General features: G+C 40.8%; 2 protein-coding genes across 3 annotated transcripts in view; one reads left to right on the top strand and one right to left on the bottom strand.

Moving 5' to 3' along the window:
• Positions 1-25,378, top strand: part of SMURF2 (SMAD specific E3 ubiquitin protein ligase 2) — a 69,002-nt gene extending 43,624 nt beyond the window's left edge. Inside the window, exons 6-19 of the mRNA XM_035103986.3 lie at positions 541-625; positions 2,039-2,122; positions 3,647-3,849; positions 4,698-4,782; positions 6,587-6,745; positions 9,773-9,980; positions 10,784-10,887; positions 15,281-15,395; positions 16,082-16,260; positions 16,883-17,020; positions 17,793-17,913; positions 19,673-19,874; positions 20,710-20,785; positions 21,271-25,378. Of these exons, the coding sequence (XP_034959877.1) occupies positions 541-625; positions 2,039-2,122; positions 3,647-3,849; positions 4,698-4,782; positions 6,587-6,745; positions 9,773-9,980; positions 10,784-10,887; positions 15,281-15,395; positions 16,082-16,260; positions 16,883-17,020; positions 17,793-17,913; positions 19,673-19,874; positions 20,710-20,785; positions 21,271-21,370 (1,859 nt within the window). The 3' untranslated portion in view covers positions 21,371-25,378. The remainder of the gene's footprint in view (positions 1-540; positions 626-2,038; positions 2,123-3,646; positions 3,850-4,697; positions 4,783-6,586; positions 6,746-9,772; positions 9,981-10,783; positions 10,888-15,280; positions 15,396-16,081; positions 16,261-16,882; positions 17,021-17,792; positions 17,914-19,672; positions 19,875-20,709; positions 20,786-21,270) is intronic.
• CEP95 (centrosomal protein 95) overlaps positions 25,181-27,196 on the bottom strand; it is a 32,880-nt gene continuing 30,864 nt past the window's right edge. For both annotated transcript variants that reach the window (XM_035103984.3, XM_035103985.3), the window contains exon 22: positions 25,181-27,048. In XM_035103984.3, coding sequence (XP_034959875.3) covers positions 26,869-27,048 — 180 coding nt within the window. In that variant the 3' untranslated portion in view covers positions 25,181-26,868. The remainder of the gene's footprint in view (positions 27,049-27,196) is intronic.

Genomic DNA, 27,196 nt, shown 5'->3' with positions numbered 1-27,196 from the left:
AGGTGTTCCTCATGTACCTGGGTCCTAAGCTTTATAGGGCTTTAAAGGCCAGTACTCTGAACTGCGTTTGGAAACAGACCAGAAGCCAAGTGAGTTTATTTCAATACTATTGACCAATCATGGTCAACAGTCGCAACTGTTGCAGTCTACTGAGGCAGCCTCATGCACAACCACACCTACATGTCACCAAGTGAAGCTGCAGCTGGTGGACCAGCCTCAGTGGATGAAAGGCGCTCTTGCCAGAGAGGATAATTGGATCCTGGGTTCATTTATTATGGGAACCCAAGGTTATTGCAGCTCTTTGGTCCCACTTGCTCAAAGCAGCAAAGTTGGAATGATTAAGTAGTGTGCCCCAGTACGCTGCTTATTCCCAATAAACCAGAATAAACTATCAATCCTGCCTCAGTGTGACATTTAAATGGAGAAGGCTTTTTAGACTGTATCAACAAGTTGTGTCATTTCTTTCCAAATACAATCGTGATTTGAATTGTATTGTATTGTCGTATCTCTAATATTGACCTTTGTTTGTTTGTTTACTAGTAAGTCTTCAATCCAGAGACCGGATAGGTACTGGAGGGCAAGTTGTGGACTGCAGTAGACTGTTTGACAATGATCTACCTGATGGGTAAGGAAACACTTTTTACATTTCATAAATGCCATTTATGTTTTTGTCTGATATTTGCAGTGATGAAAAATGGAGGGAAGAATACTAGTGTAGACTTATTTCGGAGCTAGAGATGCCAATTGGCAATTTAACTTCATGAAAATACTGGACTACAAACTCCCATTATCCCTGAACATTTGCTATGGCTGGTGAGAGTTGAAGTTCAAAACACCTGGACAGCATTGGTCGGAGAAGGCTACTTCACCGATAGAAGAAACTCTGTGTGTGTGTGTGTGTGTGTGTGTGTGTGTGTGTGTGTGGTGAATCCTGATAAAAGTGAAACTAAATCCTGATAAGATAGACACAGTGAGTCCCCACATCCAGTAACTTGTATGTTTGCTTACCCTCAACACTGCTCTCCCTGAAAGAGCAGGAATGTGATTTTGGGGGTGCTGCTAGATTTATCACTGTCAGTTGATGGGCGAATGACTTGGATGGCAAGGAGTGCCTATTATTAACTATGGTTGCTGTCAGGGCTGACTGGCTGAGCCTCCTGATGTTTTTATAGTCTTTATTTACAGTATTTACAAGCGGTCATTAGCACATAATGATCATTCATCAGAGTCGCTCAGTTCAGATCTCTGCTGAGGTCTGCGTTGCCGTGCCAGCAAGCCATCTTTCACCCCTCCTCTTCTCTACACACCTCGTGAGAGCCCTCCCAGCCTGTTCCTCCAGACTGACTTCAATAACTCTCTCCTCCTCATCCCCCTCGGGCACACCTCCTCCTCCTTCCACCCCTACATCTCCCCCTCCCACTGGGAAACTAGAAACCTCTGGCTCATCCTTGACAGTTGCTTTGCCAACTACCGGCTTTCTGGATCGAGTCAGTTCAGAAACTATGATACATGCACTGCTAACCTCATGATCTTCTAGGTGGCATTGTAAAGCCCCGAACAGCTTGGGTCAAGGTTAGCTAAAGTACTGTCCTCTCTACAGTCCTCTATCCAGTCGGATATATGGAGAAGGCCTTTCTGATGGCACATTCTGCAATATGCAGAGTGCCACCTACTGGCAACATAAGAGGGCCTTATCCCTGGTGGCTCCTTCCCTTAGGAATGTCCTCTCCTGTCATTTGGGAGGTACTGGTAGTTGGGCACTTCTGAAGTTTACTAAAGAGTAATTTGGTTCCCTTGATTAGTAGCCCTGATGCTACTGCCCTATATTATGGATTGTCTCTGTAATGTTAACATTGTTATTTTTAACTGTATATTTCTTTTTATCTTTGGAATCTTTGTTTAAATAAAAATGAGTAATATAAAAATAATGTGGATAGTTAGCTAAATGTAATGTTCATGTTATGGTGTCTGTTGGCTAAAAACTTCTTTAAAACAAAACTTCTAAATATGGCGATTTTATTTCAATGTATAATTCTAGTTGGGAAGAAAGGAGGACGGCCTCTGGAAGAATTCAGTATTTAAATCATATTACACGAACAACACAGTGGGAGCGACCAACACGGTAAGAATTATTAGAGAACACTGTGCAGTAAATTTTTCAGTGACTCAAGCTGAGCACTTGGGCTTCTTGTGGATTTAATTGGTAGGAGCCCATCATTCCTTGAAATTGCTGCTAGTTATTACGTCAGTGCCACATCTCCCGAATAGAGGTTCCTCCCAAATATTGCTCCCATAATGCAAATTATTTCTATATCCCTCTTACAGAGTCGGATGTGGATATAAGGGGCTTGTGATGCATTACTAGAGTTTATAAATGGGACACAGGTGGCGCTGTGGTTGGTAGTTTGAATCTGTGCAACCGGATGAGCTCCCTTTGCTCTGTCCCAGCTTCTGCCAACCTAGCAGTTTGAAAGCACACCAGTGCAAGTAGATAAATAGGTACTGCTGTGGTGGGGAGGTAAACAGCGTTTCCGTGCACTCTGGTTTCCGTCACGGTGCTCCGTTGCTCCAGTAGCAGCTTAGTCATGCTGGCCACATAACCCAGAAAGTGTCTGTGGACAAATGCCGGCTCCCTCGGCCTGAAAGTGAGATGAGTGCTGCAACCCTATACTCGCCTTTGACTGGACTTAACCGTCCAGGGGCTCATTACCTTTACCTACCTTTACCTGACTAGAGTTTATATTGCAAGGCCATTCCTACATACCCCTCACCCCTGCCCCACAGATAGGGTTCTGGCCCACTGGCCCCCAAAGGTTCCCTGCCCCTGACAAATGAAAACTGTAAAATAAGAAGGCAATGTTGGCATTACTGTTTTGTATTAGATAAATGACACTTGGTTATGAGCCAGATTAGTATAGTTTTCCTTGTGGAAAGTAATTGTCAGATTCAACAGTTGTCCTCTTCAATTAGTAATATGGGAGAAGGGAATTGGGAATCGGGACTGGTCCATATTTGAGTTGTTGCCATCGGGCCATTACTTTATTCAGTGAGGATTAGTCTGAACATTAGTTGTCACACATCACTTTTCTGTTGGTTCCTTACTTGGTTTTAAGTATTACATATTATGTTGTTAGATTCTGCATCTGTTGAATATATTGTCAGGCCCTTTATTGCTGCATGCTCTCCCACTTGCTCCATTTGTAATAGGATACAAGCAGGGCATATGTTTCTCTGCAAAGCAGCTCTGGGCATCTTGTGGCCACAAGCAGTACTTGATTTTTATTGCCATGCTTCTGAATAGCATTGGAATCCAAACTTGTGTGTTGCCTTGGCATGTGTATTATATCAATGATGCATAACTTTTTAATTGAAGCTACCCGCAACTTAGGAGTCACCAGTGCGATGACCGCAGGCATACATGTACTCACAGAGGACTTTGCTCAGAATTGCCTGCCCTTGCTGATGAAATGAGTCTTGAAAGAAGGGGGATTCTGTAGCCAGAGAGTACGGTTGTGGGTGTGTGGTTGCCTATAACAATTTCTCCAATTTGCAAATTGCCCGATGCATCCAAAAAGGTTGGCAATCTATGGTTTAGAGACAATTCTCTAAAACAGAGAGGTCTCAACAACATTATTACTGTTAATAGGCCAGCATCGGAATATTCAAGTCCAGGTCGACCACTGAGTTGCTTTGTGGATGAGAACACACCGCTTACAGGAATAAATGGTGCGACATGTGGACAGGCATCAGATCCCAGGCTAGCAGAGAGAAGAGTGAGGTCTCAGAGGCACAGGAATTACATGAGCAGGACCCATCTACATACGCCTCCAGATTTACCGGAAGGATATGGTACGCATTTCTAAAACAGTGTAACTATCTGTCTGACTGCTTTTCAAAGGCTATGTACTTCAAAGGACTATTATTCTGAAGATCTAATGAGACGGATTTCCCCCTTCACGCTTTCATGATACTGGTCCCAGTCCAGCTCTGGTGGTTTAATTTTTGTATGGATGTAGTATAGTGCTTTGCTATGTGAGAGAAAAATCCTGTTACCGGTAATTCCTATTCTGATCATTGCTTCTTTTCCTTGAACCATGGAGTGGTGAAATTCACTAGTCCAGATCTCAGGCTTCTAATTTAATCAGTCATTAAAACTGCAGTTCACTTCTGTTGCTATAGGGCTCTTGCTTCAGTGTTTCCACATAATCTTCCTCTCTGTGTATCTGTGTGTCTCCTGCCCTATGATCTAATCATAAGGTGAATACATGGAAACTTAACCTCTAAAGTGAGAGTTTCACACCCACCCCAAGCTGCTCCAGAGGATTAGGGGGAAGCCCCAGAATAGATGAGGGGTACAGGGGAAAGGGGGAAATGTCCTGGTGAGCCGGCAGAAACCCGTTTGCTAAGGGGACAATTTTGTTGGATCCAAACCAGAATACAATATCCAACTGGGAAAATACATTGTTTAAAGATTAAGCTACCTCTACTCTTGTTTTGCTCTGGCTATTAAAGCTAGACTAAGCACAAAAGTCTTTTTAACGGTTTTTCTCAAAGACATTCAGGTTTTGACAAATCTCGAGGGGAAGGGAATTTATGTGGTTATTTCAAGTCTGTGAACTTGTCATCCTTTTGCATGGGATTTTCATTAGTAAACGAAGCAATCTTTTGTTTCCACATTGGCTCGTCTGAATGAACAGAGCAAAGGACAACTCAGCAAGGGCAGGTGTATTTCCTACATACTCAGACGGGTGTAAGCACATGGCATGATCCACGTGTACCGAGGTAAGTGGATAATCTGTCCTTTGATGCTGTAAGTTAAATAAAGTTTACAAATCAAATCAGTAATATTTAACAACATATACATTGGCTATAATAGCCTGTTGGCAGGAGGTATATTATCTATGAACCTGTGCAAGCCCAGATTTTGGAAGTGGTATCAGAAAATTCAGACTCCTAAGAAGCTCTGATATAATTTAAAGCAAGAGAAACAGAAAGTTTACAGCCTCAGACTCTGAAGTAATGTAGTGTTTGCAGTGCCTAGTGAATTCACAGAGATCTGAGAGGGACGGAGTAAGACTTTTCGCTGATCAGATTTTAGTGCGCTCCATCCTTTCCCTTTCTGTGTCAAGTGAGAAGTTTAAAACAGACCAGTGAGGAGCTTTTGCACACTTTTATCTACTTGCCTCAGAATTCTAGGGGAGGGTTTTTTTTGGCACAGAATATTCAAATATTTTTTAACGGTATGCACAGTGCTGGCTGATCGCTGAAATGTTGATTATGCATTTTTTCTTTTAATATTAATTGACATGGGCATAAAATAAATTTGGTAAATCACCTGCTGCGTACATATTTTAGAGCTAACTTGTTCCTTGCAGAGCTAGCATTGTGTAGTGATCCGAGTGTTTGACTTGGACCGATGAGATCCAAGTTCAAATCCCCACTCGACCATGAATCTCACTAAGAGACCTTGGGCCAATCCCTGTCTCTCATCCTGTCCTCCTTTAGAGGCTGGTAGTGAGGGCAAGGTTTTGGGGGAGAGCCATGTAGGCTACCTTGTGCTCCTTGGAAGGAAGATGGGATATGAATGAAATAAACATTGCTACAGGTTTGGATGTTTAATCTCTAGTAGATTGGGAGGCCCTGTACAGTGAAAACTGTGTTATACGGAGCTTTAGTGATGCAGTGCCTGAAATCAGTAGCCCAAGACCCCCCTGCCTGATTTGAGGTGATTTCTTCAGACTCCCTACTCCCCAGGAGAGCATTTTGAGGGGTGGACAGGAGGGGAAAAAGAGAGACTGAGGACTCAGCTACTACACTGCTGCAAATAAAACATTTTAAGTGTGTTTTAAGTGCAACATACAATGTGACACTAGATGGCGATGGTGAGCCTTATGGCAAATTCAATTTATTTTTAAAACGCTTTTTGTTTAAAAAAACATTTTCAGAACGTTTTTATATGTTTGTAGGTTCCACCTGTGTGACTGACTTCTAGTCATGCAATCACTGGACACAACCCTTCTGGGATTATGAATTTTTACGACATCTAGTGGCTAGTTTTCTTAGTTGGCGAAAATTGTCTGTGGCACACATGCATAAACCTTCATGGAAAACATCGTATTGACAAATGTGTCTGTCCACCTTCCACTGTTTCTAAAAAAACAAAAGTATTCCGATGTCCTTTAAAAAATGGCATTAAGAACATGCAGCTCCTGTAGGAAAAAGGATTTTGTTTTTGTTTTAACTCAGTATGCCATTAATTACCAATGTAGTTATTTTCTTTTTAAAGCAAAAAACATAGGTTGCACGTTAACAGTTTTTCCAAGATCAGTGTAGCGGGATGTGTTTTTCTGAGAGTACGTTTTTCTTTTCCTTTGGTGGGCTTGCTCCTTGAGAGTATACATTCCAGCTGTAGAGATCAAGTTTCTGAAACAATGCACACTCTCAGGCTTCATGGAATTGTAATGTTACATTTACACTGGTTTGGCTCAGAGGCCAAATGCTGAGGTTCTCTCTCTCTCTCTCTCTCTCTCTCTCTCTCTCTCTCTCTCTCTCTCTCTCTCTCTCATTTTTATGTTTGTTTTTGCAGGGATCTTAGCAACATCAATTGTGAAGAGCTTGGTCCTTTGCCTCCTGGATGGGAGATCCGGAATACAGCAACAGGCAGAGTTTATTTTGTTGACCATAACAACAGAACAACGCAATTCACAGATCCACGGCTATCGGCTAACTTGCACCTGGTTCTAAAGTGAGTTCATGATGTCACCAGCACATGCAGATTAATGTTTTGGAGCAGGAAAGTGGTTCTCTGGGAATGTGCAATAGGTTGATTCTGCCACCTTGGGTTATATAACTCCTTTGTGTTGACTCAAGATCTCTGGGGAGAAGCAATCTGAAATACCAGTACATATTATTGAGGGAATATGTGGAAGAATAATTATACCACAAGGTATTACAGAAGCTTGGTGATTTGCATTGTCTGCCTTTAATATTTTAAACCAATACAAAATAAGCGATTAGAAATAATTCTTGGTAGACATGGTTTTTTGATTTCACTTTGAAAGAACTGATTCAGTTGCCCTTGAGGAAGAGTTTTAATCTGAAATGCATAGGGCAATAAAATGGCCTTGCCGTCACCATCTGAGCTCTTCTTTCCATTCACTTCTGCATTTAATGCCTTCCTTGCTTTACTCTGTTAGCCATGTTTCCAAAAGCAGAAGAGACTATATAAATCAAAATTGCCATTGTCTAGACAGAACAATCCATTTGTTCAGACACTCCTGGAATTTTATTTCATTGTTCTTCGCTTTAACACCTTTTAAATGCTATTTTAGGAAACACCTGCATAGCATTAAGTAAATACTCCACAAAAGCTGGGTGGCTAGAATGTGACTGGGCATAAGAATCGGCAGAGCTAGACTAGTGATGAGATTCTGAAACCACTTTTTTATAGGAAGGGAGGCTGTGGAAGGTAAAAAAGTAAAAGTTAAATTGTCTTCTGTATATCTGAAAATGCTTAGTGTACCTTGTGGTCAAATATGCACATAGTTTTGTACAGAATCAAATCTGTTTGGAAATTTATGGGGGGGATTTTACTCAGACCCATTAAAATTAATGACCACGACTAATTTAGGCCCATTGATTTTAATGAGTCTACTCTGAGTAAACATTAGTTAATTAAAATCTCAGGGCTGTGGTCATCTCTTGGCTAGAATGTCGAGCGAATTCACATATAACGTGTGATATTTGAGGAGTCTGTAGTTAAAAATTATATTATTATTCTAAGATAAACTATTGCATTTGTTGTTGTTTTTAATTTTCAGTTTCCTAGCAGTAACCAATTTACATCTACAAAATTGTGGTCCATATAGATTTCCAAGATAGCTGTAACAACCTTCAGGTTGTCTTTCAGTAGAATAAACTTCAAGCTGTAAAATCACAGATCTTTTTTGCACTTCTCAGCCTATTGCTACAACGCTTAAGCTTTTTCGTTCATACATCTGTCTTTCATTATGAAAGGATTTCAGAAATCCAACCAATAGTCCAATAGTGTCATCAGCAAAGTCCTCAGTCTGATAAATTTTCTCCAGTGTGTGTTACTGTTTGCCACAGTAAGGCAAGATATGTGAAAACGATTTCTCCCTTCTTTTCACTAAAGAGGAGATAATTTCTGTGGTTTCGATATATCCAAAGCTTTAGATTAGTTAAACAAAAAAAAAAAAACAAATTTATCTGTCTCAGTTAAATTATACATAGCTTCAATTGCCTGTCCAACCTCAAATTTAGGGAACTCTAAATTTAAGAATTGTGGAGTGGAAGAACAGAAACTTCAGAGCTCAGTGTAAAAAAAAAGAAGCCAATTTTTACATTATTCAGCATAAAGTGGACCGGGTGGAAATAATTTGTTGCTGACATACGGAGTGCTTTCAGGGTCTGCTGTCCAGGCAGATGGATGGATAACTGAGCAAAAGGCATGACTCGTTATCATGGCAAGTGTAAGTCAATCCCACTGTACCCCAACCCAAGGGCATAGCTGGAAACAGATCTTCATGGCGGATGTGGACCAATTAGCCAAGCCCCAAGAACCAACATTGCCTTACCTGTTGCAGTTTATTTTGGAGCATAACAAATCACCATCCCTGGTTTGGACATACTGTACTGTTAAGCGAGGAGTTGTGGTTCACTTCCCACACTCACACTAGGACAGAGTGAAGCGGGAGCAACCTGGGCATTCCCAGTAAACCATTAACTATGATTCACCGTGACATGCAAATGAAGCTCTTGTTAAGTGCTATGCAGATCTCAGGTGGCACTAAGGGTTGCTGGGAAAAAGGAACACACAGTGGTTTCCCGCCCCCGCCCCCCCAAAAAGATTTTGTTGCGCTAATATGGCTTTTTGAACTTTTCTTATAGGCAACATACTGTAGCTACTTTTACTTTCAGTAAGGATGCCGAGTCCCGCTGTTCATAGCAAATTTTACATCTTGTCTGAGTTTACATGCAGTCCTGACCCGCCTGTTGAATAATTTTGCAGAACTGCAGATTAAGCTGAACCATTTAACCTGGAGATTGCCTTCCTTGCAGCCCCTTCAACACTCCTTTCCCTGCACAGAACATACTGGGCAGCAAAATTTGGCATGACAAATCTCCAGGAACATTTATGTAGAAAATATTTTTTATAAAGCTTCCCCTCCTTCCCCAGTTGCAACCTGAACTTCACTTCAATACATTTTTTAGAATAGCTAATAAAAAATAGTCATTCATTTGTATCTGTTGAGCGCATGTCAATCTGTTTCCCTTTTCACCAATCTGCCTACAATCCGGTGGTCCCGACTAGCCCAGGTACAAGGGACACCATCTTTGTCAAATGTTCTGTACCAGCGTTTTTTTAAGCTAATTCTTCTTTAAAATGTAAGGTTGTATCAAATTTAAATTGGCTGTGCCTTGACCTAACCCTGAACATTCACATGAATGTCCATAAAACATGCAAAACAAATCTGAAAGAGCTTTTGACCAGTGGGTTGTCAATATGGTGCTGCAATCTGCTTAACAGAAATGTTCAAAACCCCTCAAAGCTGGTTGAAAATGATCAAGACAGACAGATGGATATGTTCTTAGTCTCCTTTAGGAAACATTAGTGGAAAAGCAGGACACTCACATAGAAACCATTGTTACACTTGCCTCAAAATGTTGGTTGAAAGGCATATTAATTTGTTGTGAGGGGGGAAATAATGGGAAGTCTTTAATTACTGACAACAGCTGCAATTCTTTTCAGTCGTCAGAACCAACTTAAGGATCAACAGCAGCAGCAGCAGCAGGTAGTATCGCTTTGCCAGCTTCCAGATGAGGCCGAGTGCCTAACTGTGCCAAGGTATAAGCGGGACCTTGTGCAGAAACTCAAGATTCTGAGACAGGAGCTATCCCAGCAGCAGCCCCAAGCTGGACACTGCCGCATAGAAGTCTCCAGGGAAGAAATTTTTGAGGTAACTTTTGGTAGAGTTATCTTAGGTGTTAAATAATGCAGGGGAACATCCTGCCACCGAGATGGTTCTTGCTTTTTTGGCAATGTAAATGGACAAAGATTATGTGGAAACGTCTGAACTACAGCACATTTTTTGAGATTTCATGGTGAGCATGTGATAAAGTGAGGAGGCTAAATCTTATTCTCTGTGTATATCCGACATGTATCGTCAGGCATCATTTTACTGAATCTATAATTTAAAGCAAGTGCCTGAATTTTATGGGCATAGAATCGGGCTGCGCAAACTTGAGAGGGTTTTGGTGCACTGATGTATGAACTGCCCCCTTTTCTTGTGGCTGTAAGGAATAAACGTCCAGCCATGTTGAGCCGGGATGGCTTCCTGTGGCTTCATTCAGCAGGGATTGTGAAAACCATCTCACCGCAATTGTATTATGCCAAACTACTTTTCATGTGCGGAAAAGTACACCCAGAATAATCTTTAAGGTGCTGCTGGAAGGATTTTTTTTATTTTGCCTCGACTACGTCAGACCAACACAGCTACCTACCTGTAATCAAAGCATTAGCAATTCATGTAAGCTGTGCAAGAAAATGGGCAAGATACCTCTGCAGGTTAAAAGGCATTTTTAAGTGCATGTACCAATGACAAAAGATCCTCACATGTCTGCTTATACCTGTATATTATTTTGCCACCTCCTGTCAGTTTTGGATACTCTGATTTTTTCTTTCTTTGGGATCATGAGCAGAGGAACACCAGAGTAAGGACTATGATAATATTGATAAATGTATTATCTGGTGTAATTCCAGGAGTCTTACAGACAAGTCATGAAGATGAGGCCCAAAGACCTGTGGAAGAGATTAATGATAAAATTTCGTGGGGAAGAAGGCCTTGACTATGGAGGAGTTGCCAGGTAAATAATAATGTGCTACCTAAAATGCCTTAGGTCTGCCTCCTAAACCAGGATCAAGCAGCATCCAGAGTTGCTGCTGAAATAAATTCTGATACTTGGAGATTGGTCTGAAGGCACTGACAACAGCAGAGCTCAGCATTATATGGCAAGTCTGGGGAGAGAGGGAAAAACAGGAACGCTGGTGCTCTCCCCACCCCCTATCTTGACTCCCCAAGTTTATTCTCAGCTCTAGCAGTAGCCTATGTTCAAAGCCCACTCCTTATTTTGATTGCCATCTTATACTGAATGAATGCATTAGTATACAGTGGTATACAGTGGTACCTCGACTTACGAAGTACTCGACTTAGGAAATTTCGAGTTATGAATGAAAAAAAATGGCCGCACACTTATGTTTTTTTCAACATCCGAAAGGAAAACCGTTGTGTTTTAGATGCGGTTTTCTCGACTTACGAATTTTTCCGTTTCCAATGCATTCCGCTTTTTTCGACTTATGAACTTTTCAACCTACGAATGTGCATTCGGAACGGATTAAATTCGTAAGTCGAGGGACCACTGTATATTTACTCCTAGAAAATAAGCCACAATTTTTCTTACTCTCTATGGTCAGAAGTAATTTATGGTCCTACTGACCTTGAGATGTCAAGGAGTCTTACACACTCAAGGCATGTTATCTGCCAACACTCAACATACTACAAATGGTAAAATGTGATTAATAATGGGGAAATCAATTGTTGTATGTAAGGGTTTAACAGATTAGGTTAGAGCTTTGTCAACTCTGTTGAGCATATCCGTTTAAAGGTAACAGGCTGGATAAAACTGTTCTTCCACTCCCAGAATGGAATCTTGGCTCCAATATGTTGTGATTCCCCCCCCCCCCATCTAGTTAGTACAGATTAGAGAACAGAAGGTTTGCAATTTTTAATTTTTTTAAAAGGTTTGCAATGTTAAGAATTGCATTCTGTGTTAATAATTTCTTTCAAGAATGAAGGTTTGTGTAGGCTTCAAACAAACAAGGAAATGGGAATGACCTTTCCCTACTTGTTGCATACCATGAGATATTTTCTGCTGTGTGTTTGGACTAAACATTAAGTTGCCGCAATTCCAAGTAACATAATAGGACTGGGGAGTGCAACACTACATTTTCAGAATCAGCAATGCAAGTAGGCACTGACCTCGTGATTGTGAAACAATATTATGTGAAGTGTTTTTAGTGTGCTGTGGCTTTTCTGTTCACAAAAGGGACTGTGCGAAAGAGCACAAGCTACAGCTTGGAACATGAGAGGGAAGGGAAGCAAATCAGCCAAGCACCAACTGCTCCTTTTTCTTCACCACTGCCACCAAGTGGATGTCTTTAGTAGGAGGGAACTATTTCTACAGTTTGAATAAGATCAAACATATGCATATATGCTCTTCTATGATGTTTATCTAACCAAGCCAATACTCATCAATTTGCATCCCTTAATTGAGCTTTTGCATCCCTTCGTAGTTCTCTCCTGCAGTATCCAACTGTGCTCTCTTAACATTTTTCAGGGTTTCCGCCCTTTTCTCACTTGCAGCTTCTCAACTCTTGCTCTTGAAGTTTCCGACTCCGCAGCCTTTTGACCAACTAGCTTGACTTACGCACGATATTTTTTGCTTCTCCACCAAATGTGTTAGCGAATCAGGAGGAGAGGAGTGCTTCAGTTGTGTTTCTATTCCCCCTTAATTGTCAGGATAAACCTTTAACCCTTCTGTGCAGATGTGAGCAAGATACCCCTTGGCACTTTTAACTCGCCTTGAACTTTTGATTCCCATATGCACAAAACCCTTTAAAGCCAAAAGTAACCATTTTGCAGCCCAAGTTTTCCAACCAGAAGCCCAACACAAAATGACATAAAATTCTATTCCTTCAGCCCCCTTCAGCCAAGGCCTTCCCTTATCTGCCCGACACCTGATGTCTGGTTTAGGGCAGGTGGGAATGGTTTGCCCAAAACTGCCTCACAGCATGTAGGATAACGGGGATGAAGGTTGGCAACTAGTCTCAGAAGCGTTCAATAAATTAATTTCAGATTTCAGGTGCATTTCTTATCACATTGTTTGAACAGAATTCTTTTTCTTACATCCAGATATGTTAAGACTGCCACTCAGGGGTAGCTTTTAATCTTCAATATCTGCCCTCAACTTCGCTGCTCAGAGGGCCCCAGCAGATGTTTTTATTGGGTTTCTTGTAACATCACCAGTGGGCCTTTTTTCTCTCTCCTCCCCCTAACTCCACTGGCAGACCACAGGATATGAGCCTCCCTCTCCTTAAATTCCAAAGCATTAGTTGAACAAATGCTTGAAGTTTAGTTACTTATCAATTCCAAAGACCAGAAGCAGAGGAGTGTTCTCTTGGGTGATCTGAGGAGTCTGCCATCAATTTCATTTGGCATAAGCTGGCCTGTTGGCAATGAGCTTTAGTGACCCGTGCCAGGAAAGTAAATCTCAGAAGCACCGTGAAATTCTATGAATTTTTTTGCCGTTAGCTAAACCAATATTTACCAACTGGAGCAAATTTATTTAGCACTTTAAAATTTAAGCTTTTAAAGTAATAGTCCTTCAGGTAATGGGTATATTTCAGCATACTGTTAATATATCTATTCAGTATAGTGCATTAACTGCATTCAGTGTGGCTGTCACAATCAGTTATATTCACACTATGCTGAAACAGTAGAAGGTCTGTATTAAGTTAATTTAAAGCCTTCCAAAAAAACTGTGAATTAGAATGTCAGTTAAGCTCTCAAGTTTCACATTTAATAATATATAGATACTCCAACATTGCTTATGGTTAGAAGAATGATCTTTAAAACTTTCTTTACATATTTTTATTCTTTTTCCTTCTTGTACATTTACGAATCTGTGTGTTTTGTTAATAAATGAAAGGCAACAATGGCTCCCTTTATCTAAAAAAACGACTGTCTTCCTCCCCCTGCTTGAATCATGTCATAACCTTCAAGTGTCCCGATTCCCCTGGCACATTCCTGGAATTTCAGAAGCCACCCTGGCTTCTGATTTGATCCTGGGGTGTCCCATTTCCCCCCTCCAGCACTGCCATGGAGCTCAAGGAGGAGGATGAACTGGCGCTTGCACTTGCAGTGGTCCTGCAAGGTTATCTTATAGTAGGAAGCAAGCTAAAGTGTGGTGTGGCACACCCGGACCTCTTCTCGCTGCCTTCTCAGGCCTGGCCCTGCTGGAGTGGATGTGCGCACCCCTCTTGTGGGCCCCTCTGCTGCCGCCACTGTCATGACGGCCTGATGCGCGGTGCAGGTGAAGGAACCGAGCAGAGAGGTAAGGGAGCAAGCAACTGCCAGGTAGTGACTGCAGCAGGGGAGGCGGCCAGCTGACTCGTGCAGCGGCATGGCACACAAAGGGACACAGCACCAAAAGACACCCATCCTGATTTTCATTTTAGGAATATCGGAGGGTTGGTCCCCCATGCGTCTGGACATTTTCCCGGACATTACTGGGATTTCAAAGGTAGAATTGATGCCCGGGGGGGGGGGCGGATTCCCGAAATGTGTCACTTTGCCCTGGATCTTAGGCAAGTCAATTGAAAAATTGTGGGTATCTTGGTATTTTTTTCCTTTAAAAAAATAAAAGCTCAACAACTTTTGGGGTGTCCTGGTTTTTACTTTTTGAAATATGGCAATCCTACTACCACTGGTCTACACAGATAGGCAGTAGCTCTCCAGGGTTTTGCACCAGGGCTCTCCAGTCATCAGAGACACTAGGGATTGAACCTGAGAACTTTTGCATGCAAAACAGGGGCTCTAGTTACCATCATGGCAAACTTTGGGGTTTGTCTAAAAAACAGCTCCACATCTTCGGGGTTTCCTTAAAAAAAGCAAGCTCAACAATTTTGGGGGTGTCCTGGTTTTTACTTTTTGAAATATGGCAACCCTATTGGAGGGTAAGTCATGTTCTATTTAAGTTTTTCTTTGTAACTGCTTTTCTTCCCTGTGTGCTTCCTTGTTTTACATCTTTTTATTCTGGTGAATATCTGTGCAAGGTACGGAAATCGTTCCTTCCTTTCTTTTTGCCCCCTCAAATCCCCCTCCAAATTCAAACCCATCTTCAACATCCTGTTAATAAAGGGCACACAACCAATTACTGTGCATAGCTAGTGTAGTTATACAGTGCACAGCTTTTGACATATGCAACAGGGTGAGATGACTAAAGAGATTGGACAGGTCAGGTGAGAGAAATTGAAACAAGAAATTCTGAAAATGTGCTTATGACACAGTTGTGAATAAATGCTGTTCCCATTACCACATTCTGTTGTCATTGATTAAGAAATTATTTATCACTGAAGACCTGTGGTTTTTTTTGCATCAGTTTAACAATGTTGAGCCTTAAAGTGTTTTCTTTTCTTCAGGGAATGGCTCTATTTGCTCTCCCATGAAATGCTGAATCCGTATTATGGCCTCTTCCAGTACTCGCGTGATGACATCTATACACTACAGATAAACCCAGATTCTGCTGTTAACCCGGTATGGAAATGCACCCCATGTTTGTGGCCAGCAGTTCCTTTTTTATAATTTTGGTGTGCTAGCATTATGCAAATCTGAATTACTTTAGTGACGTTCAACTTCTTTTTTTAGAACAGATAGAAACTGCTTTGGGTGTTCCCTTTTTGTTTTTGCTTAGAAGTGCAGGGTATAATCATGAAAATTAATGAATGCTGCAGGTTGGCTAAGCCTTAGACAAGAAATAAAGGTGTTAAGTTGTAGGAGGAAACTTTGAAGTTAAAAATAAGAGGAAGTGTTCTAATCCTAAGAATAGCTGTTTAGAGGAAGTGTTTTCAAGTGAAAGTAGAAGTTTATACAACTCTAGGGGCTGCACCCTTGCTCACAATCCAGTATTGTGATGCAGTACAACAAATCCTGCAACAGGGGCTGTACAGTCTCTCTCAGATAGATAGATAGATAGATAGATAGATAGATAGATAGATAGATAGATAGATAGATAGATAGATAGTATTGATGGAAGTGAAGCAGGCATCTTAACATATTTTAAGCTTTTTTTATAAAAAAAAATCGGACTCTTCATTGTAACTTTTAAGTAAATCTTATTGCATACTAAAGAAAAGATTCTTGTTGAAAAATCTAAATGCTTTATCAGTTTTGGAATCAAGCCAAGAACCCCGGCATGAGTACATTTTTTCTTTCAATTCTAGGAACACTTATCCTACTTCCATTTTGTTGGACGGATCATGGGGATGGCTGTGTTTCATGGACATTATATTGATGGGGGCTTCACATTGCCTTTTTACAAGCAGTTGCTAGGAAAGCCAATTACGTTGGATGACATGGAATTGGTTGACCCAGATCTTCACAACAGCTTAGTATGGATACTGTATGTACTGATCTCTTTGAAATGATGCTTATTATTTAGAATGGTTGTATTATGTTTTAATTCATTTGCTATAAATGGGCAGGCTATGAATATAATTTTGCTAAAAAACAACAACCTATAGGTGAGCCATAGGAACTTCAGTCTTCTAATCCAAATCATTATTAGAAAGACTGGGACAGATGACACATATGGTAGCCCATTTGAGGAACCCTGCCAGCTTTAGGCAGTCTGAGCCACGATGGGGTGACTTGAGGGGTGTGTGTGTATTTTGCTTAGGACTGGCTAGGGAACCACAATATAGTCTACAATTGGCCATGGTCTTCTATAGAATGTTCTTCTTAGTCGTGTGCTGAAATGTAGGGTCTGTCCTCCCTTGTTACTTCTGAGCATCCCACAAGCTATGTAATCAGAGGGGATTTTTATCATGGAATAAAACAATTTTGTGGTACTTTCATATTAAAGAATATATCACACACACACCTCCAGAGTATTGGATTCATAGTGCCAGTACTGTATAAGCAAATTATTTATTGTTCTGTTTTTTAATGGCAGGCTATAGGATGCACGGTTAGGTATGCCTGAGACGTTTAGAATTCATATAATTTTGCTTTCTCTACTTCAGTGAGAATGATACTACCGGAGTCTTGGATCATACATTTTGTGTGGAACATAATGCGTACGGTGAAATTATACAACATGAACTGAAACCTAATGGCAAAAGCATTCCTGTCACAGAGGAGAGTAAAAAGGAATACGTCAGGTATCAAAAACTAGAGTCTTAAAAACCCCAAAAAGGTTTCTGTTACAGTGCTCTGTACAGAGGATAATATGGTATGCTTAAATTAATAGAGTGACTTTGCCATGTTAATGGCTGCTTAACTTTGACCCTACAGATGTTGCTAAACTATAACTCCCTTCATCTCCGGTTACACTGGCTGGGGTTGATGGGAGTTTTAGTCCAACTATGCCAACATTTGCACAGCCTCTAGCTTGTCTATGTAGATGCTTGGTTGAATAGTTTGTAGTAATGTTTGCAGCTTGGGATCAAACATCTAAGTCAGGGGTCCCCAAACTACGGCCCCCGGGCCGGATGCGGCCCAATCGGCCTTCCAATCCGGCCCGCGACGACTCCCGCCGCCCGCTGCCGCCGCCCGCTCTCACGGCGCGCGGCGCAGCGACGATCTAAAAAATCGGCAAAAAATCGCCGAAAATCCTTTGTGCGCATGCGTATGGGCCTCTCCCGACCCGGAAGAGGTCATTTCTGGTGCACTTCCGGGTCGGGGGAGGCCCATACGCATGCGCACAAGCGATTTTTGGCGATTTTTTTCCCGCCCGTGTGCGTGTGCGCATGCGCACGGGCGCGCACTCCCCCGCCCTCCGGCCCGCTGCGCGCGCACTCCCCTGCCCTCCGGCCCACCGCGCGGTCGGCGCGGCGGGCACCGGCCCGCCGCGCAGAAAGTCTGGGGACCCCTGATCTAAGTTGTTAAGTGGGAAGACACTCCTTTGCAAACAGGACTTGTAATTTATTGCAGGCTTTATGTAAACTGGCGATTTTTACGAGGGATTGAAGCTCAGTTTCTGGCTCTGCAGAAGGGATTTAATGAAGTAATCCCACAACATCTGCTGAAGACATTTGATGAGAAGGAGCTAGAGGTCAGTACATTAATGATATGCTAGGTCATCAAGTGTAACAAGAAAAAAAGCATTCTTCTTAAATTTTGCAGTATGCAAAGTTGATCCCCAATGCTTCTAGGGATGGAGGATTTGCAGTAATTTTAAGAGTACTAGCCATGGTTATTATACCAAATCACCAAAGGATTGGGATTCCTTATTTCTTTACGTTTTGTAGATGGGCTTCTTAATAATACTCGTCTTGCTAGATAATTACTTACATCACATACTGTGGAGGGTTTTTTTTATTACCCTTAGCATTATTTTGAGTGTTTTACAATTCCTTCAAGAAACGGATTCTTAATATTGTATCATAAGCCCTGTATGATGAAAGTTGAAATAGTAAAAATTTGTAGTTCTTAATGGTTGGGCAGAAAACCCTAAATTGTGCGGTGTGAGTCAAAGGATATCTTGGAAACTAAAATGTGTCTCTGTAGGAAAATATTTTCTGGTAACCATAGATAAACATATTCTATTTCCTGTAGAAAACATATTGGGGAGGGTGTCTGAACCATCCTACTATTAGTCCCATTTGCTGAAGATAGCACAGAACATGCAAGACACCCATGGGAACTCTTTCATTGCTCTCTTCTTCGGCGATCACTCGTAGCCGAGTAAGATTGTCTTCCATGAACACGGTCTTAACAGTGAGTCTGTAAGTGACTGTGGAGGCCAATTCTGGATCCACACGTCCTTCCACAGTGGGGACATTGGTTTCCGGGCAGGAGTTGATCATGGTGAGGACTTGCCAAGCATGCCTTCCTCTTAGCTCATTCCTCCCTTTTGTCCTGAGTTTGAGCATCTTCAAAAGTCCATGACAACTTTGGTAAAGGCTGTTGGAGGGCTCACAGGCCAGTGTTTCCCAGTTGTCAGTATTTATACTACATTTTTAAAGATTTGTCTTGAGAGAGTCTTTAAATCTCTTTAAAGCATTACGCTTTCCATTAAGTTCAGAATAGAGTAGTTGCTTTGGACAGGAGAGACGCACAAACCCACACCTCTCATCCTGTGCATGTGTGCCAGCCAAGCAGGGCATGTGAGAGAGGCAAAGACACGTGAGACTTTTATACGCCTTCCTCCTGGTTGGGGCAGGAGGGGAATTCACGGTGCATGAGAGATGGGATGATAATGGCACATGGATTTCCCCTATACAAAACCCATGAACAGCTTATTCTTGGCTAGGCTGTCTTTCTCCCTTGGCCGCCGTTGCTCCCAACTACTCATCTCAACCCTTTTTAATGTTGCATGCTATAATACCCCCTCCCACCCTCTTTCCGGGAAGCGATGATGGAGATGCATGGCTGTAGGGTTAGAAAGTTGTAGGGGAATAGAATGTGTGGGGAAAGGAAAAATCAGCCCAAGAAACCTGCATATAAGCCAAAAGGGGGCTGGATAGCAAGGGCTTGCTGTGGATCAGGATCTGTTCGCCGCTCACCTTCGGTGAAATCTGTTTATTTCTAAGACTTCTATAATGCACAGATAAAGCTGACTGTATTGTTTGCTCTTCCACTTAGAAAACTAGGGTTATTTACTTTGAAAGCTTAAACTTACTTGTCATTTCCTACTGGCCAACATTTCTTATAACAAAGGTGTTTTTTTTAAAAAAAGACAAAGAAAAACAGCTGTAGTTTTGTCATTTAGAGGGATAACTTTCTATTTGTAGCAGATTTGCGGGGGTGGGGTGGGGTGCGTTGACTGCATGCCGTCCTCCACTGACTGATGTTTTTACCGTTATGAACAGCTCATCATTTGTGGCCTTGGGAAGATAGATGTTAATGACTGGAAGGCCAACACCAGGTTAAAACACTGCACGCCAGACAGCAACATTGTGAAGTGGTTTTGGAAAGCCGTGGAGCTCTTTGATGAAGAAAGGAGAGCCCGATTACTGCAGTTTGTGACTGGGTCATCCAGAGTGCCTCTGCAGGGTTTCAAAGCATTACAAGGTTAAAAAAAAAAAAGCACAAAAGCAAATTTCTTTTGAATCACTGTCCAGAGTCCCATTCCTTTTTTTCAGTTACTGCTTTTTCAATCTTATAACATTTGTGATATATTCAGAATACATTGTGAAGACTTTACGTCAAAATTCTTAAATCTGTAGGCTTGTGTGTTTTCGTCTGGTATGCCCAATGAACTGGTTTTCCAAATGCATCTACTAGTCCAACTACTGCAGCATTTTATCATACATATATTGATAACTGTTGTTCCTGGCCGTTATAAGACTTGGCAGCACATGATACTCAATTCAGAAGGCCTCTTAAGATAGCCTACCTGACAGCTCTTGTAACATTAAAGGGCAGTCAAAAGCCCTTTGCGTGTCTGTGTATCAGAGCCATTGTTTTCACTTACTGAAAGGAATGGAAGGTTGGGGGTATATGGGATATGGTTTTTAGTATTCAGTTTTCTAATACATTCTAGAAAGCCGTAAATCAGCACATACAGTGGTACCTCTACTTACAAATTTAATGTGTTCCGAACGCACATTCGTAAGTTGAAAAAAATTGTAAGTCGAATCCCATAGGAATGCATTGGGAGAAAAAAATCGTAAGAAAAAATCGTATCTAAACCGCATCCAAGATGGCAGACGGAGCTCTGTTCGTAAGTAGAGTTATTCGTAAGTAGAGGTACCACTGTATCAGATTGGAGATGTACAGGTCACACTCCATGGATGCTGCTTTGCCTGTCACCTTCCAATGCTTGCTTCTGTGCCCAGTCTTTTACATGTTTTGGTTGTGCTCCAAAGTATTGGACGGTGATGCCCAATTTCTGATCCATTTGCAGGTGCTGCTGGTCCAAGACTATTCACAATTCACCAGATTGATGCTAGCACAAATAACCTGCCAAAAGCTCACACATGGTAAGCTTTATAGATGCATTACTATGCTCATTCTTTTCTACATGGAGAATATTGAATTTGCAACTAATTAGAGAAGAAATTCATTAATAATCCAGCTTCAGAAATAGGTTGTTATGAATAATCTACCTGCATATAATTAGCATATCAAAACCATTAGAAGAAATAAGCATTTATGATTTTTCTTTCTGCACGTCGTAGCCTAGTCATCAGTAGATTCTCTGATGCATATTTGTGGGAAACTTTTTTTCCGGCAGTCTTTATCCATTCATTATTTACAACACCATGTGCGTTTTTAATTCTTTGTCGAAGTGGATCAACATGGGCATAGTTCTATTGAGAATACAATGTTTGCGGTGGGGGAGGTAACTGTGTTCTTTTAACTGTAGCAGCCTGTTTGAAGTATATACTTATTACTGCCATTCAGCATACATTTGGTGTGCATATATTATTGAAAGCCAATTAAAGCTTTTGTTCTCTGCATGCAGCTTCAATCGAATAGACATTCCTCCTTATGAAAGCTATGAGAAGCTCTATGAAAAGCTGCTAACCGCCATTGAAGAAACATGTGGGTTTGCTGTGGAATGAACATTTGCAGACTTACCTGGGACTGTATTTATACTCCGTCAAGCAAAAGATCCTCTCCTCAGCCATGACACAGTTAAATGCTTGAAATATAGAAAACCCCTACCCCCACTCCCTTTTCTACTTTAGGACGATATGAGGGAAAGGACAATTTTTGGAGTTCTTCATTCAAGAAAATGTCCTGTGGCTCCTGCCAAGGAATCATTCAGCTGCTATTAAAAACAAGTATCTTGAATATACAGAATGCTGACTTTTCCTTCCTTTCAACAGCAGTATTCTTCTCTCAAAAAGACGACTACTATTTTTGTAAAAGGTGATCTGATCTATTTGCTTACCTGATTTCTATTCTCACAGGGCCAAGATATAGCTGTTGGTACAAGTCACGTTCCAGCCTACTTAAGTAAACATGTGATACTGAACAGCATCTATACCTATTTTTTTAAATAAAATATTTTGATTATTCTAATTTTTTCATATAATTGGCTAAGCAAATCATAACCCTTTTAAATTAAGGCCACTTAACGTGCAAACTGTGTTTTCTTATAGTGAATGATTTAATTCTCTGTTATGAGTTAAACTTCAATATTACTTGTGTAAGGATTTTTATATTTCTCAAGCATGAATTACAGGTTTTGGCTCCTGTTTTTCTCTTGTCCAGTTTCTTTAGCAGAATCCTAGTCAGAGTTAACTTGCACTGTATTTGGTACAGTACTTTGTGGTAAATGTGGAAACCCCCTTTTTTTTAAAGCGTCTAACATTTTTTTAAATGAGCATTTTTGTAAAAAGTCAATACTTGAGTTTTTTTTTAATTTGCTTTCCATTTTAAATGGAACTTGCTGCATTTTGTAAACTCCTAAATGTACGTTGATGATATCAACAGCCTTCTGCCAGGTCGTCAGTTCATTTTTCAAAACTCTCTGTGGATGTCATACCAACCAAAGTTTTTCTGTTCAGATACAGTGAATCTGCATTGTATATTAGTTGTTGCAAAACAATATTATCAGGTTAAAATGTTTTTATTTTAAATGGCTTGTGACATATGGGTTTGTGCTAGCTACAACTAAGGGAAAAAATAGTGATGCAATGGACTTAAAAGCAGAGCTTCTGTAATTTTCTATCTGAAATGCAAATAAGGTGTGATGTGCTCCAATAAATAGCTGACTGGAGCACCCCAGAAATCATCCTTGCATTGAGGGTAAATATATGCAAAATAGTTAAAATAAAGGGGGCACATTTAGAAGAAATATATTGTACTGTTAATCGGCAGTCATGCGACCAATTATATATCAATAACTAAAGTGGTTGAGCTTGTAACTTGGGGATAGCTCATATGTACACTTCTCTTTGCAATAGTGTGTTTAGTTGCTGTGAAAAGTACAGCCTCTCTTGTCGAAATCATTGCTGGCTGTTTCTGGTATGCTGGCAAATACCAATATTTCTTCATAGTTTTATGTACCCAACTGTGTGCAGAGGAAAGCGGAACTTGCATGTGCGAACTAGCTCTCACTGAACAACATGGAGAACGTCTAGCCAACTGTCAGCACAGTCGTTCAGTTGCTCATCTTCTCGTGCAAAAGCAAGGAATGACAAACACAGCAAGGCATATGGTAGTAATTAATCACAAGTAACCATCTAAAACAGGCATCCCCAAACTGCGGCCCTCCAGATGTTTTGGCCTATAACTCCCATGATCCCTAGCTAACAGGACCAGTGGTCAGGGATGAAGGGAATTGTAGTCCAAAACATCTGGAGGGCCGAAGTTTGGGGATGCCTGATCTAAAACCACCCACTTTTTCTGTACAAATGATAAATTGAGAGTGCCAAGTATATGGAGGCAACAGATTGAAAACTTATCTTGAATGTTTTGTTAGAGATGGCCTTTTTCCTTGTCTAAAATTGGAATAAGAGAAAGCAAGTTAAGTCAAAGGACATTCGCTAGATGGCATGTAGCCTGCTCTGACTTGAATCTGGCAGGTTGTACATTAACAACCAGTCTTGTAGGCTCAAGATGTAGAATTGGGAGAGGCGAGGATGAACGATCATTTCCATTTGTCGCATTGGTTCCAAAACAGCCTCGCTCCTACGTCGTATTGAACTATGAAGCAATTACACAAATTAGCCATAGTAAAAATAAATTAAAAATGGTGAAAGGTGGTCTGTTTATGATTAGATTGTCCAGCATTTGGAATAGCTAGGTCTTACTTCGTCTTCCTTTGCTCATTGACTGCAGCAGAACTGTAAGTCTACATTGATTGCTCTGAGTAGATTTAAGGCAGATTTTGGAATGCAAGCCTAAGCCCCAGTTAGGGGATCTGTTCTGGTTCTAGGCTGGCAGATGCAATCCTTTCTATCGGAGCAGATCCATCTGCTTCCACTGTTCTTTCAGGTTTCAGGAATAGCATTGCATTGATTTCTCTCTACTGTTGTCTTAAATTAAAAGCTGGTAGAATCCTGGTTTTCATATCCACAGCGGTGCGCGGCTACTGTTCTGCATATCTTTCAGGAGTTGTCATTCTGCCTGTGCACAGGTTGATGTAGGGCTTTTTGTTAACCATGTTTTGTACCAGGCCTTACTTGCTGCTTGTCAGCTGTGTACTTCCTTCTCTGAAAAATTATCACTTGATTCCAGTTGATAGCCTCGCCCTTACCTCATGGGAAGATGCCTCTTGTTCTGCATCAGATTGTGCTGAATGTTGTGGCCTCCACTGATGATCTCTGCTCATTTAATAAGGAGATGTAGCTTAATAAGCACAGAATGATTAACGAGAGCCTGTGACAGACTGCATTGACAGGTCTCTGCAAAGGAGTTTGTGTGTTACAGGGTTTTGATAAGCCGGACTCGAGTTGGGTCTAAGATCAAAACTTGATAGCAATTTCATTGTCATCCTGCTTTAAACACATTGTGTCCAGAGATTCTTCCGTCATTACAGGGCTAACTTTGCAAAATCTGATTCTCACTAATAGGCAAAACAAAAACATTTCTGCATATTGCTTTGACTGCTACGCTGAGCAGACTGATGCAAATTGAATATCGGGTCTCCTGAGTGCCTTCTTATCTGCATAACCATTAAAATGCTTTAAATCACACAACCTGTCAGAAGCTTCTCTAGACCCATTGAGTGTAGTCCTACGGCCATGCCACTTTTCCCGTCGACAAGTGCTAAACCCAATATTATGTTAAGACCTTTGGATTTTCAACCCAGATTTAAATGTGAATATTTATTTCCAGCTTGTCCCTCTTCCTACACGGTTTTTTCATCCATCCTAAATTTGCATTAAGTGGTTAAGAGAGATGTCACCTCACATTTACATGCTTCCTTTTCAGAAATGAATGTTTTAAAATATAGTGACTATTTTGTAGGATTCAGATATACAGTACTCGGTTGTGTTTCAGATTTAATTTTTAGATGTAAAGTTTTGTAATGGTGCTTTGTACAGTATGTATTCTATTTTTTTTGCACATAGGTTCAGTTTCCCTAAACCGATTATATTTTTACCAAAACATTGTGTTGTACTAGAGTCCAGAGCACACAGGATGCCCCCCCCAACACTACATCTGTTAAACCTCTGGTGCATTAAAACTGGCTGCATTAATGGAAGTAAAAGTGTTGCTTCTATATCATACATCATAATGTAGCATGACCCCGTTGCTTCAGACTTTAAACTGCACCATATAGATAACAGGTGCAGTTTGTACTTAACACAATCTCTTTATTAGATTTCTGACTCTGCGGAATCCTAAGAGCTTTGTCTATAGCTAAAACTAGTCTATATTTTGTATGATTTTTCCTTCTTCCAGACTGACAGGTGGGGTTTTTTTTTAGTTGCATTTCTATTGTATTTATTGCAGAGTGTTTTTAGCATTGATATACATTGCATTTTCACCAAGCTGTTACATGAGCTTTAACAATACATCTGTATAAAATGTTTTTTGTTTTGTTTTTGTTTTTTTAAAAAGTATGTACTCATGCAGAAGTTGAGCAATAAAATTGTATGCTGTTTGCACTGTCACAGCATCAATGGTTTTAAAAAAAACCTGGTTTTTGCGTTTATTTTTAAGTAAAAGCAACACTGGTGATCATGTAATTTAATTTGTGTGTTTTTAAAGAGTACAGAGGCACCCTGGATATGCTTAACAGCGGCTTTATGTGGAGGAAAAATAATCTCAACAGCTACAACTACTGTATTACATGAAGAAAAATTTTTTTGAAGGTCAGTTCATTGATGTTCCTTTAATATATGAGCATAAGAAGAACCTGCTGGATCCAGCCAATGGCCAATCTAACCCAGCATCCTGTTCCCACAGTGGCCAAGCAGGTACCTATGGGGAAAGCAGGATATTCACACTTGTGATTCCTGGCAACTATTCAGAAGGATACTGCCACCTGCAGTGGGGGGTAGAACACAGCCATTATGCTTAGTAGCCTGGTCCTCCACGAATTTGCCTAATCCTTGTTTGAAGTTAGTGGACATCACTGTTTCTCATACCTATGACAAACTTAAGTTGGTCTCTAAGGTGCTACTGGATTTTTTATTTTTATTTTGACTGCGTCAGACCAACACTGCTACCTACCTGTAACTATCACTGTTTCTCGTGAGAGTGAATGCTAAGTATGTGCTGCATAAAGTTCTTTTTTTGTTGTTGGTTTGCCATATTTCAAAAAGTAAAAACCATCTTCTTCTTTTTTGTTTATTTGCTGAAGATCCAGGGCAAACTGCCACCTTCCAGACGTCCCCCCTGGATGCCACTTCCGCCTTTGAACTCCCAGTAATGTTTGGGGAAATCCGGACGTATGGGAGCCCTATTTTTTGCTTTCTTTCTCTGTCCCAAATCTGCCAATATTCAGCTTCCTTAGATATCCAGAGTTCTAGCGTTAAGTGAGAGGGAGAAAAGCTTGTCTCTACTTTCCCCACACCATGCATAATTTTATATAACCCTATCATGTCGTCTCTTTCTCTCAAGTCCAAAATATTGTAAACTTTCCTCATAGGGGATTGTTCCATCACCTTTATCTGAATCTCTTCCAGCTCATTTTGAGGTGAGGTGACCAGAAATGTACACAGTGTTCCAAGTGTGGTCACAACATACCGCATTTACTCAAATGTAATGTGCACCTTTTGGGGGGGGGCAAATTGATATGAAGTTTGGTACCAAAATCACTCTATAGGCTAGAATTTATCTTTTAAACATGTCCAGGTTTGATTTAAATGCATCATCAGTTAGCTATACTTAAGCAATAAGATTAATATTTAGATTAACCTGGAAGAAAGCTTCACTAGCTTAGTTTTGAAGGTTGAGAAGCTAACCTTTATTGAAAAAGTCTTGTTTTTTAAAAAATCATTTTTAAAATATCAGTTCAATATTTCCTTGACACTGTAACAGTCTATGGATTCCGGGCAGCAAAACAAGCTACTAACTTCATACTTCAGGTTGTGTACCGCCCAGTATCATTTTTAAATATAAAAAGCATATTTGCAAGAAACAAGAGGCATTCCAACACTTAAAGGAACTGGTAGTTTTTGCTATATTGAAAGGAAGCCACTAGGAGTCTGGTTTTTAGGCGATCAGCTTCCAGTTCTCGGAAGAATGAATCATCATCATCACGTGTGATCATGTCCTGCAGTTCTTTAATCTCCTTCTCCATCTTTGATCTCAGCTCACGTTTCACTTTGTTTAATGTCTGAAAGAGACCATTAGGATTAAGTCTAGTACGAGGTTTCCCAAACTTCAGTGTCCAGCTTTTTTTTGGACTACAATTCCCATCATCCCTGACCACTGGTTCTGCTAGCAAGGGATGATGGGAGATGTAGTCCAACCACTGCAGTTGG

The sequence above is a fragment of the Zootoca vivipara genome, chromosome 2 (genome assembly GCF_965207765.1).
Source record: "Zootoca vivipara chromosome 2, rZooViv2.hap1.1, whole genome shotgun sequence".
In the NCBI taxonomy this organism is placed as follows: domain Eukaryota; kingdom Metazoa; phylum Chordata; class Lepidosauria; order Squamata; family Lacertidae; genus Zootoca; species Zootoca vivipara.
The sequence above is the reverse complement of the archived record's forward strand: the minus strand, read 5'-3'. Positions and strand labels throughout refer to the sequence as shown.